General features: G+C 41.7%; 1 protein-coding gene across 1 annotated transcript in view; it reads left to right on the forward strand.

Annotated features, from left to right (window-relative positions):
• The window catches only part of DCC (DCC netrin 1 receptor), a 1,323,879-nt gene that overhangs the window by 993,204 nt on the left and 316,649 nt on the right, over positions 1-14,026 (forward strand). The window contains exons 10-11 of the mRNA XM_081942031.1: positions 2,330-2,478; positions 5,314-5,452. Of these exons, the coding sequence (XP_081798157.1) occupies positions 2,330-2,478; positions 5,314-5,452 (288 nt within the window). The remainder of the gene's footprint in view (positions 1-2,329; positions 2,479-5,313; positions 5,453-14,026) is intronic.

Here is a 14,026-nt window from a genome sequence, read left to right on the forward strand (position 1 = left end):
TGAGAAGTGAAACATCTTCCAAGAAAAATAAGAAAGTCCAGTTGTCTTTTGATTAAAAAAAAACACCTCTGGGACAACTATGACCTGGCTGACTGAGAAGATCCATAGATGTAGGAAGTGCATTTATTCTACCCCTTTTAGTAAACTTTCCAGGGTACCCAGATAAATTCCTTTTCTCCTGATCAGTTACAGAATTTGCTTCGGCGTGTTACATAATGGAAACTTGCCCAATGGCCTACAGCAGTGTTTCTCAACCTCATCATCTTTAAAGTGTATGGACTTCATTTTCCAAAATTCCCCTGTTGCACATCTTAAAGTTGCTGAGGTTAAGAAAAAAAAATGGTCTGCAGAGTGTGTCCACAGATAATGAGGAGATCCCCAGTTGTACTCGATAAAGTTCTGGTTCTTTTATTTGGCTGTCTCATTTATTATTTATTATATTGTTTGCATGCCTTTTTTTTCCTGGTCAGCTTTTTAAGTTGTGAGCTTTTGATGATCATAATAATAAATCACTGGGACGCGGTGGCTCAGTGGCTAAGAGGCTGAGCTTGTCGATCAGAAAGGTCAGCAGTTTGGTGGTTCGAATCCCTAGTGCCGCATAACAGAGTGAGCTCCTGTTACTTGTCCCAGCTTCTGCCAACCTAGCAGTTCGAAAGCATGTGAAAATGCAAGTAGAAAATAGGAACCATCTTTGGGTGGGAAGGTAACAGCATTCTGTGCGCCTTCGGTGTTTAGTCATGCTGGCCACATGACCAGGGAGACATCTTCGGACAGCACTGGCTCTTCGGCTTTGAAACGGAGATGAGTCGGGAATGACTAGCACATATGTGTGAGGGGAACCTTTACCTTTATCTTAATAATAAATAATTATTTCATTTCTAGTCCTTTCAAAGTGTAGAGAACAGGTCTTTGTATGATATTATTCCAGATGGGTAAAAAGTGCTATTGCAACCTTAAATCCTCTCTTCTTAAAGCTATCTGATGCCAGTAATTTCAATTTTTCCCCACGGGATTCAGATTGAGGTCCCCAAACATCTTCACAGAATTTGTTCTGAATCTTTTTCAACACTTCTGATTCGTTTTTCAAGAAGGTTATCAAGTCGTTATTGAAAGTATAATAGTCCCGAGATTAAACCTTGTGGCACCTACAGCATTTGATGCCTCTTTCCAATATGATCAGGAACAAGCACTCTTAAAGTTTTCAAGCCAGTGGTAGACCCATTTTGCAGCCTCAGCCTATAATTAGGTTGCTCATCAGAATGCCCTGCGGTACTTTGGCAAACGCTATTCTGAAGTCAAGATGCATGATGTGCTATAATATCCCTTGTCAGTCTTCTCCTAATAAGACTAAATACTCCCAGTTCCTTCAATCGCTCTTCACAAAGTTTAATTTGTAGTCTCTTGACAATCCTCATTACCTTACTCTGAACATATTCCAATTTGCCTAAATCCTTGTTAAAGCCTTCTGTGTAGAATGGAATAGTATTTATATCAGATTGATTCCTCTGAATCACTTGGGCCCTCCTTCTCTGCCTCCTGCCCCTGGGAGATGGGAGCAGTATTTATCCTTCTTCAAGCAGTATTTATTTTGTTGTCCAAGATTTCACAATAAAACTTGAAGTCATCATAGATGTTATTGGAATTGATATGACCATAAAGATAAAGGTTCCCCTCGCATATATGTGCTAGTCGTTTCCAACTCTAGGGGGCAGTTCTCATCTCTGTTTCAAAGCTGAAGAGCCAGCGCTGTCTGAAGACGTCTCCGTGGTCATGTGGCTGGCATGACTCAACACCGAAGGCGCACGGAACACTGTTACCTTCCCACAAAAGGTGGTTCCTATTTTTCTACTTTCATTTTTACATGCTTTCGAACTGCTAGGTTGGCAGAAGCTGGGACAAGTAACGGGCGCTCACTCTGTTACGCTGTGCTAGGGATTTCAACTGCCGAACTGCTGACCATTCTGATCGAAAAGCTCAGCGTCTTAGCCACTGAGCCACCGTGTCCCATGTTATATGACCATAATACTATTCTAACTTTATATCTGAACTCCCATTTTATGACCCTGTAATCGCTTAATTTAGGATAGAGTTGGGGTTGACTGAATGGACCTGAGAATTTACTGGCTAGTTGCTCTTCCTAATGCCACGAGGAGTTTGGAGCATATTTTTTTTTCTTTGCACCCTAGGAGGGAAATATCTGCTGCTACCTAGGATTGAACTCTTAACCTTCTACATAGGAGGCAAGCATCTTCACCATTATGCCACCACATGTCTCAACTTTATATCTGAACATCTGAACTATTCCTGTTTATTTTTTTCCCCAATACAGTGCAAGTTCCTGGACCAGTAGAAAGCCTCCAGGCTGTCTCTGTCTCACCTACCTCAATTCTTATCACATGGGAACCACCTGCCTATGCAAATGGCCCAGTGCAAGGGTACAAGTTGTACTTTACAGAAGGACCAACTGGGAAAGAACAGGTGAGGAAACAAATGCATTTATAGTGGTTGAAATGACAAAAATGGAACAAATACATCCCAGAAAGGTGGAAGCATTTTCTAAATTTGTGTGATTTATCAACATCCTCATCCCCCTGAAGAGGAAAGTGTGATTCTTTGATGTAAACTATGCATTATCAAAATGTGGGCAGTGACATCAGAGAAATTTCACAGAAGAGAGTGCCACAACATTAAGCAGTAATTCTTGCTCTTTCTGTGTTTCATTATTCAAACCGAACGAAACAGATTCCTTAGCAGGAATGTGTCTCTAGTTACTTTGCCAGAGATGGAGATTCTCTGGGCAATTTTCCCCAGTTAAATATAAATTCCATTCCACATTTTGTAGGGGGGAAATGGTATTTGGTCCATCATACATGACAGGAAAATAATTTAGCAACATAAAAAATATAATTTCCCTTACTTAGGACACATTCCTACCACTGTTGTTTCTTAAGCTGCAGAGGTCAGAATGACCTCTGACATATTATATATATATATATATATATATATATATATATATATATATATATATATATATATATATATATATATGTGTGTGTGTGTGTGTGTGTGTGTGTGTGTGTGTGTGTGTGTGTGTGTGTGTGTGTGTGTGTGCGTGCGCAATAGCATTTTACCTGTTTTTGTCTACCCTTTAATACATTAAATTTTCAATCCCCTGAAAATTATTACCATATTTTTCGGAGTAAAGATGCACCTTTTTCCCTCAAAAAAGAGGGTGAAAATCTGTGTGCGTCTTATACACAATACAGCATTTTTTGCCTCCTGAAACCCCGCCCCTTCATCAAAATGGCCATGCATAGCCTTTAGGAGGCTTATAGAGTGCTCCTGGGTGCTGGGGAAGGGAGAAATGAGTGAAAAATGGGCCGTTTTTTGATCATCCCACCCACAGTCCCCAGGAGCACTCTATAAGCCTTCTAAAGCCTACATATGCCCTTTTTTTGAGGAGGTCCGCAGAGTGCAAAAACTTGTTTTTATTTGCCTCTTCAAATCTTGGTGCGTCTTATACTCTGGTGCATCTTATACTCTGAAAAATATGGTATATTTGCAATAGCATTTTACCTGTCTTTGTGTACCCTTTAATACATTACATTTTCAATCCCCAGTTCCTATTTACTGATTTTACAGGCATCTTTTTCTTTAGACAATTGTGTTTGGGTATGTACTATTGTTTCTAATGTGCATAATGTATATTTATGCACTTCTCTTCAGTTGCAAACTGCATTTTGTACATTTTCAAAAAAGGGTGGAGTTTGACTTGTGCATACATCACAGGTTCTTTATATTCTATAGGCCTAAAACAGGTGCTGAATTTTAAGTAAATGTAATTTTAATATATTTTAATTGAATCTCAGCCATTTCTTGCAGGAGTATCACATGATCCCAATTCTATATATTGCAATCTGAGAAACAGTAGCTGTAGGAATGTATCCTAGAAAATATTTCTTTTAAACTAAAGTCCTCTCCTAGAATCTAAATGTTATAAGAGATCAAATTTTTGGAAACTTAGGAATGACTAACTCCATAATGCTTTCATAATCAAGTCTTACATAGTGAAATGAAATGCAATTAATTATATGCCAGGAGGAAAGTTGTCCATGGGGTCACAACGGGTCGGACACAACTTTGCAACTAACAACAACATATGTATATTTAGAATATTTGATCTATTTATATGTCTGTCTCTGTCTATCTATCATCTATCACTGTCATGGTGAACCTATGGCACATGTAGGCATGCAAGCCATCACCCAGCTCAGCTCCACCACGCATATGGGTGCGCCACCCACCAACCAGCTGATTTTCGGGTCTCTACTGTGCATGTGGGAGACAAGTGCACATGTGTGACTGGGGAGCAGGGGGGTTGCACATGTATGTGATGGGTTTCAAATTTTTTAGAACCTCTTCTGTAGGTGTGGCCTGCTTTGTGGGAATGGCTTGCCGGCCATGTGACTGGGTGGGCATGGCCAACTTGTAAAATGTGGTGAAGCTCACATAACAACGCTCTTGCTTAGCAACCAAAATGTTGGCTTAGAAACTCTGGCATTTGAAGCACACAAGTCTTAAAGCTGTCAAGTTACAAGACCCTTGCACCCCCAACCCTTTAGAACCCCCCCAGGGGTGTTCAAACTTGACAGCTTTAAGACTTGTGGACTTTAACTCCCAGAACTCCTCCTCCAGTCATGTTGGCTCAGGAACTCTGGCATTGAAGCATGCAAGTCTTAAAGCTGTCAAGTTACAAGACCCTTGCACCCCTAACCCTTTAGAAAAAAACCCTCAGGGGTGTTCAAACTTGACAGCTTTAAGACTTGTGGACTTCAACTCTCAGAATTCCTCCTCTCGCTCTTCTTCTTGATGATGTGCGGAAGGGGTGGGGGGAGGGAGCTGGAACAGGTTCTAAACGGCACTGGAGATTTGTGGAACCTCTTCTATGGAAGAGGTTAGAACTGGCAGGAACCCATCCCTGGTGAGGACGAGGGGTGCTCCCCCTCCCCATATTTTGTTTCGGGAAGCTTCAGGGAGGCCTGCTAAGCCCAAAATGGGGTGTGGGGGGTCGTGCAAGCATGCATAGGGGGATGGAGAACATTGCATTATGAGTGTAAGCATGCATGCGTGCGCTGTCACGGCCACGAGATTTTGGCACACGAGGTTAGCCAAAAGGTTAGCTGATCTAACCTTTTGCTCCTCGTATGCCAAAATCTTTGCTCATCACTGATCTATCACAATGTTCTAATCTAGACAGAATTTTCTTGTTGTTATATTTTTATGGCTTTTTTGTTTACTCTTTTCTGCATCCAGACTATAGAAGTTAATGGTGTATCCTACAAGCTGGAAGGTCTGAAGATATTCACAGAATATACTCTCCGCTTTCTGGCTTACAATCATTATGGCCCAGGAGTATCGACTGAAGGCCTGACAGTTAGGACCCTTTCAGATGGTAAGTTAGAACTATGAACCATTAGGATGTACAATTAATTAGATCAGATTAATGTAATTTGAAACAAGTGTCAGCTTGGTTTGGAAACTCAGTGGCATTTAACGAGATATCTGGACTTCTACTCTTCTAAATCAGTGACTTGTTAATTTGGTTCAGAGAATGAATTTGGTTTCCTGATTCACTCAGAGGGCCTTCCAATTAGATCTTCAAAATAGATTCTCATGGCCATAAATACTGCTGTTTAGTTCTCCTCTTTCTTGATTATATATTCAGGTGTTAGCAATTGAAACACCTTTTGCACATTATCAAACACTTGGTAGATCAACCTCCTGAAATGACATTGAATGGTAGATTGGATCATCCACTTATTCCCTGGTTATATTTTGAAAATTGTTGTTAAATATATGCCGAACAGAAAAAGAAAGAGAAAGCAAAAGAATTAGGGAATTAGGGATTTTGGTAGATAAGTTTAGGATATCCTACATAGACATGAGAATATTAATGAATGAAATCTATCTATCTGATATCTATCTATCTATCTATCTATCTATCTATCTATCTATCTATCTATCTATCTATCTATCGTCAATTAATCTGTTGATCTGTTAAAAAAATTCACTACCAGACAAGTATCCCAGAATATATATTAATGAATATATAGAGGGATGAGGAAGAGAGTACAATAGAAGCAAACAAAGTTTGTGTTAACTTCCCAAGGTTATGTAGCTCCATTATTTTCAATATTTGGTTCTCTCCCATATACATTCACACATACTGTTGAATGACCCTACAGATTATGGTTCACTTTACCCAACTGGAAATCAAAGGATTGGTAGGGAATAGCATGTCCACACAAGACAAGGTCCAGGTTGTTGTATGCATCAATTTCATAGCAGCAATCTTTTAATATAGATTCAGCTGAGAAGGAGTAATTGGCTCCAAGTCCATCCATCTTTGAGGAAGAAGAATCTGGTTCTTCTTGATCCTAGACCAGTATCATAAAACTACCCTGCATTGACTATTTTACTTGATGTCGAGTTAAATTCTAGGATTTCAGTGTCTATGGAGATTCTCAGTCATCCAGGTCATGGTTGTCCCAAAGGTGCTTTTTTCAAGACACAACTGGACTTTCTTGTTTTTTTCTTTGAAGACATTTTGCTTCTCATCCAAGAAGTTTCTTCAGCTCGAATTTCAGCCTTAATATAAAGAGAAAAGTATAGGTTCCTGATTTGGTATATATTATGAGTTTCCAGTCGTTTCATGTAGTAGGCTGTTTCCTCTTCGTTTCTGAAGAAATGTTGTTACACGGTGTAGAAATACATGACTGAATTATTTTTTTATTATTTTTTTCAAACATTAATTTCAAACATCAGTAAGAAGGAGTTAGCCAACTAACTCAACATCAAATAAACAGATATTATAGTTGCACTACAAGTTCTAGGAACTATGAAACCAGACTTTGTAAATTAACTCAATCAAGAAAAATACTAACCGAGCAAATTGCATATGATAGCTGTACACATTTAACGTGATCAATTTCTCATGTCTCCTAAACTCTTGCTGCCAATTTCTCTATTAATTTTGCCCTAAACAGTTCTTGCAAGGTTTTTTTTTTTTTTTTTTGTAATTTTGTAATCTCTCCCATTAGAGAATTCCTGCAGAATGTGGATGGATTTAATCAAGTAACTAAAGATTACTAGCCAGAATGTTATATGTTTTTAAAAACATGTCACATTGTAATTAAGGCTGCACATTGTTGCTCAGTGATGTGAGAATAAATACATTTAAAGGTCTGTGTTCGTAAATTCACAATATATAACTTATTAGAGCATAGGTCAGCCATAAAGTATTGATTTGGACTCTTACGTGCTTAAAGAGCCAGTCTCATTAAAATATTTTTAGAATGCAGAAACTTTGTGAGATTTTGACCATTTTATGTGAGATATTAGAAGATCTTGCATAGGGAGAAAGGAAACGTTATCAGTTCTCACCAAAGGACCTGCGTGAAACTTCAAAAGTTTTCACTTTGCTTTCCTCTCTCTTTTGGTGGTCATGCCATTGTGTACCGAGTGCCAAAACGGGAGCACGCCTGCCTACATGGGGGAGCACCGGGAAACAAAAGAGCAGCTCCCCAGTGCACATGTGCGCGCCAGGAAGCTGACCTTCCGGTTTCTGGCATGCTGGTCTTTGTGTGCGCATGCATGTCAGAAACCAGAAGATCAGGTGACTGGCACGCGTGCGCACTCCGGAAGCAGGATGCTCAGCTTCCCAGTGAACGCATGCGTGCTAGGGAACTGCCCTTCCAGTTTCCAGGACTCCTGCACATGCAAAGGCCAGCTGGCCAGCGTGCATGTGCATTCTGGAACCCGGAAGAGCAACAGGCAATGGTTGGCATGACTGGAGAAATGGTACTATGTGCCACTTCTGGCACGTGTGCCATAGGTTCGCCATCACGAGTGTCTCGTAATATAAACTGGGTGTTAAAAAAAAGTTAACAAGCTCAAATTTAGAAACCAAGAGTCCTGGATGCAGTTGTCATGTCAGAGCCCCTTAAAGGGCATTCAAGCTTTATGGTTTACTTGTTCTGTTTCCATGTCTTCAGTAGAACAAATATTCTTAAAACAAATACTCTCCTTCTTTCATAGGGCTCTAGCTCAGTGATAAAGTTCTTGATTTGTAAGTGGAATGTTTAATTACTGGGAATGAAAGCAAACTTGCTAAAACCTTGTAAAGCGTCTCCCTTTTTAACATTCAGCAATACTATACCTCCCTGACATTCCTATGAGCCTAAGCAGTACAATTCATTACTTGTAACTTGGAGGCTGTTCCATTATCCCTGGGTTTTACTTTCTAATCAATGGATGTCTTTTGATGCCAAGTGCTTAGTATCTTATAGTTCTTAGATCCACATAGTAACCTTATCTGCAAGCAAATTAGTTGAAGTAAAACTAATATAAATTGGTTAAAGTTACAAGAACTCCAGCCACAGTTAATCTGTTGCAGAAAATGAAATATATGTAGAATATAGAATAACAGAGTTGGAAGGGACCTTGGAGGTCTTCTAGTCCAACCCCCTGCCTAGGCAGGAAACTCTACAACACTTCAGACAAATGGTTATCCAACTTCATCTTAAAAAACTTCCTGTGTTGGAGCATTCACAACTTCTGGAGGCAACTTCTGTTCCACTGATTAATTGTTCTAACTGTCAGGAAATTTCCCCTTAGTTCTAGGTTCCTTCTCTCCTTGATTAGTTTCCACCCATTGCTTCTTGGTCTACCCTCAGATGCCTTGGAAAATAGTTTGACTCTCTCTTCTTTGTGGCAACCCCTGAGATATTGGAACACTGCTATCATGTCTCCCCTAGTCCTTCTTTTCATCAAACTAGACATGCCTAATTACAGCAACCGTTCTTCATATGTTTTAGCCTCCAGTCCCCTAATCATCTTTGTTGCTCTTCTCTGCACTCTTTCTAGAGTCTCCACATCTTTTCTACATCGTGGTGACCAAAACTGGATCCAGGATTCCAAGTGTGGCCTTACCAAGGCCTTATAAAATGGTATTAACACTTCACGTGATCTTGATTCTATCTCTCTGTTGATGCAGCCTAGAATGATGTTGGCTTTTTTGGCAGATGCTGCAGACTGCTGGCTCATTGTTCACAAGATCCCCGAAATGTTGTGATTTAAGAGAGGTGATCCTCTGGATTTGGTTCTAGGTTCTCCAAGAGACCCTCACATGCTGGGTGATAATTCCTGGATGCTCCATTCACCAGTTTGGACTGCCTTTCCCAGAGAGTAATATCTGGATAAACCTCCTTTTCTCTAACATCTTTTACAAGAAGCAATGGATGGAAACTAATGAAGGAGAGAGCCAACCAAGAACTAAGGAGAAATTTCTTGGATGGCCTTCAGAAGTTGTGGATGCTCCATCACTGGAGGTTTTCAAGAAGAGATTGGGCAACCATTTGTCTGAAAACTGTGAAAGGGATCTTAGAGTTCTAGTGGACAACCATTTAAATATGAGCCAGCAGTGTGCAGCAGCTGCCAAAAAAGCCAACACAGTTCTAGGCTGCATCAACAGAGGGATAGAATCAAGATCACGTGAAGTGTTAATACCACTTTATAATGCCTTGGTAAGGCCACACTTGGAATACTGCATTCAGTTCTGGTCGCCACGATGTAAAAAAGATGTGGAGACTCTAGAAAGAGTGCAGAGAAGAGCAACAAAGAGGATTAGGGGACTGGAGGCTAAAACATATGAAGAACGGTTGCAGGAACTGGGTATGTTTAGCTTAAGAGAAAGAAGGACTAGGGGAGACATGATAGCAATGTTCCAATATCTCAGGGGTTGCCACAAAGAAGAGGGAGTCAAACTGTTCTCCAAGGCACCTGAGGGTAGAACAAGAAGCAATGGGTGGAAACTAATCAAGGAGAGAAGCAACTTAGAACTGAGGAGAAATTTCCTGACAGTTAGAACAATTAATCAGTGGAACAGCCTGTCTCCAGAAGTTGTGAATGCCCCAACACTGGAAGTCTTTAAGAAGATGTTGGATAGCCATTTGTCTGAAATGGTATAGGGTTTCCTGCCTAGGCAGGGACTTGGACTAGAAGACCTCCAAGGTCCCTTCCAACTCTGCTATTGTATTGTATTGCATTAAAATGGTATAAGGCAGGGGCCGGCAAATTTAAACACTCAAAGAGCTATTTGGACCCATTTCCCACAGAAATGAAAACACAGGGAGCCACAAAGGTCCTAACCAGAAGGCCCCATTCAGTTGTCTCCTAGCGCGGCGTACCTTTTCCTCTACCTGTCATAAACGAAAGCCCTATCAATTCTGAAGACAGCTGGAAAACCCTCCCCTTACCATAGAGTCTTCTTCTGGCGCACTGTGCTTCTCTCCTCCACGACCGGAAGCTCCTCTCAAAATTGTGGCATCGACCGGTGACGGAGCTGCAGCAGAGGGAAGAAAGAGCCACATGCGGCTCCAGAGCCGCAGTTTGCTGACCCCTGATATAGGGTTTCCTGCTTCAGCAAGTGGGATTAGATGACCTACAAGGTCCTCTCCAATTCTGTAACTGTTTTAATATTAATGCTCAGCATTTCCACTGCAATTTAGTTCTTTGCCTAATTTTGTTTCTAGTTTTTAAAAGAAGTTTCCATTGCCCAGATTTGGGTATTTTACCCAGAGTATAACTTCATAATTGTACATATTTTTCTACCATTTTTATTCAATTTCCTAAAAGATTTGCTTTTCAATTTTTTCCAAAGCAAAAAGGGATTTTGGTGATATTCAGATGATTTGTTTTTATTTTCTTGTGTTTATTTATTGAAACACATATTGCAAAGGTATGTGTGATCGTTGAGTCTTTAATTGTACAATTGTACTTTCCACAATCAATCACTTCACTTGTTATCCAAGGCTTCCATGAAATTCTGAGGAGCTAATTGGCCCAAGTAAATACCTTTTCCCTCTGGATAAATTTTGAAAAATTGTCCTCCCATTTTAATTACTTAAACATTTCTTTTATCGCTTAAGCAGTGTCTTTATCGTATGACACCTTGACAGCTACTTGAATGCAATAATTGATATATGTCAGAAACAAATGAATGGGCCTATTTTCATACTGAGTTAAAAGGAAATTTACAGAGTATATCCTGCAGTAAAGCAATCACTAAAGGTAATAAAGAACTAAAGCAGAACCATTGTCCCAGAAAGCAAAAGAAATAAAGTATTATAAAACATCTATTGGAAAGATGAAGTTTTCATTTTCCAATCTCCTTAGCTTGAGTGTAAGGCATGGGGAACAAAGAACAACTCCTATGAGTTAGATGGGGGAGTAGAAGGGGAACTCATCAAATTTGAAGATGACACTAAGCTGGCAGGAATAGCCAACACCCCAGAAAACAAGCTCAGGATCCAAAAAGATTTTAGCATGCTTGAACAATCAAACAATATGAAATTTAATGTGGAGAAAAGCAAAGTTTTACACCTAAGCAGGAAAAATCAAAGGTACAAGTACAGATTAGGTGAAACCTGGCTCAAAAATAATAACCGTGAGAGGAACCTTGGAGTTCTGGTGGACAATCACTTAAACATGACTCAGCAGTGTGCGGCAGAAGAAAGAAAAAGAAGCTACCGGTAATACAATGATGTTGAGACTTGGGGAAAAAGTGCAAAGAGGAGCAGCAAAGATGATTAAGGCCTGGAGATAAAAACATACCAAGAACACTTGCAGGGATTGGGTATGGTCGGTCTAGAGAAAAGAAGGATCAGGGGTAACATGATAGCAGTATTCCAGTATTTGAGGGGCTGCTACAAAGAAAAGTGTGGGGGGGTCAATTTATTTTCCAAAGCACCAGAAAGCAAGACAAGAAACAATGAATGAAAATTAATGAAGGAGAGAAACAACCTAGAATTAAGGAGAAACTTCTTAACAATGAGGACAATTAATCAGTGGAATAGCTTGCCTTCAGAAGTTGTGGGTGCTTCATCATTGGAGGTTTTTAAGAAGACACTGGACAGCTAGTTATCTGAAATGGTATAGGGCAGGGGTGTCCAAACTTTTTGCGAGGAGGGCCAGATTTGGTGAGGTGAAAATGTGTGGGGCCGATCATTCAGCCTGACATTCTTTGAACCCTTAACATTAAATGCAAATTAACTACCGTATTTTTCAGAGTATAAGACGCACCAAGATTTTGAAGAGGCAAATTAAAAAAAAAGTTTTTGCACTCTCCCACGAAAATGGGCCTATTTTTTTAAAGGGCATGAATAGCCTTTAAGAGGCTTCTAGAGTGTTCCTGGGGGCTGGGGGGGGGGCAAAGTTGAGCAAAAAATGGCCCGTTTTTTGCTCATTTATGCCCTTCACAGCCACCAGGAGCACTCTGAAAACCTCCTAAAGGCTATGCACAGCCATTTTGGTGAAGGGGGCAGAGTTTTGGGAGGCAAAAAATGCTGTATTCAGTGTAATTTTAATTTAATTTAATTAGCACTTCTAGACCGTCCCCTCTCCCAAAAGGGACTCGGGGCGGTGTACAGTCCATATCAAAAACATCATACATAATAACAATTAAAATTATTAGATGGATAAATACATAAATAAGAGGAGGATAAAATAGACAGAACTGTAATTGCTAAATAAATAATTTAAAATATACAAAATTTAAAACCCCAGTGTCCTATAAAATTAAGTCCCCTAAAAAACCAGTAGGAAATATATATGCCAGGAGGTAGACGTTAAGAATTATGCCAGGCCAGCCAGTCGGAACAGGTATGTCTTCAGTTTCTGCCGGAAGGAGCGGAAGTCAGTGGTGGTTCTAATGTCGGGGGGGGAGGTCATTCCAGAGGGTTGGGCCCATCACAGAGAAGGCCCTACTCCTTGGTGTCGCCCGTTGGCATTGCCTAGTGGACGGCACCAGGAGAAGCCCCTCCCTGTGAGAGCGAATTGGCCGCAGGGATGTATGTGGGAGGATGCGATCCCGCAGGTAACTAGGCCCTATGCCATGGAGCGCTTTAAAGATGGTGGTCAAAACCTTGAAATGCACCCGAAAGACCACAGGTAGCCAGTGCAGGAGCGGTGTTACGTGGGAGTACCTAGTACTCCCCATGACTACCCACGCGGCTGCGTTCTGGACTAGCTGCAGTCTTCGTGCGCGTCCCAAGGGAAGCCCCATGTAGAGAGCATTACAGTAGTCCAGGCGAGACGTCACCAGTGCATGAGTGACCGTCCGTAGGGCATCCCGGTCCAGAAGGGGGCGCAATTGGCGCACCAGGCGAACCTGGTGGAACGCCCCCCTAGCCACGGCTGCCACATGGTCGTCCATTGACAGCCGGGCATCTAGGAGGACGCCCAAATTGCGCGCCCGTTCCACAGGGGGCAGTTGTTCGCCCCCTATGGCCAGCGTTGGAGTCAGCTGACTGAACCGGGGTGCCGGTAGCCACAGCCACTCAGTCTTGGAGGGGTTGAGTTTGAGTCTGTTGTCCCCCATCCAGACCCCGACGGCTTCCAAACACCGGGACATCACTTCGACAGCCTCGCTGGGGTGATTTGGGGTTGAAACGTACAGCTGAGTATCATCAGCGTACAGATGGTATTCAACCCCAAAACCACGGATGATCTCCCCCAGCGGCTTCACATATGTGTTGAACAGGAGGGGCGAGAGGACCGACCCCTTTGGCACCCCACAAGTGAGTGACCTCAGGGTCGACCTCTGCCCCCCTGTCAACACACATTGCGACCGGTCGGAGAGGTAGGAGCCGAACCACCGTAAAACGGTGCCCCCGACTCCCATCCCCTCCAGCCGGCGCAATAGGATACCATGGTCGATGGTATCAAAAGCCGCTGAGAGGTCTAATAGGACCAGGATAGAGGAACAACCTCTATCTCTGGCCCTCCAGAGATCAACAACCAGCGCGACCAAGGCTGTCTCTGTGCTGTGCCCGGGTCGGAAGCCGGACTGGTGTGGGTCTAGATATTCGGATTCGTCAAGGTGTCGTGGAAATTGCTGTGCCACCACATTCTCAACAACCTTCGCTAAAAAGGGAAGGTTGGAGACTGGACGATAATTAGCCAGCTC

Source organism: Natrix helvetica (assembly GCF_964273705.1).
Source record: "Natrix helvetica genome assembly, chromosome: 2".
Taxonomy (NCBI): domain Eukaryota; kingdom Metazoa; phylum Chordata; class Lepidosauria; order Squamata; family Natricidae; genus Natrix; species Natrix helvetica.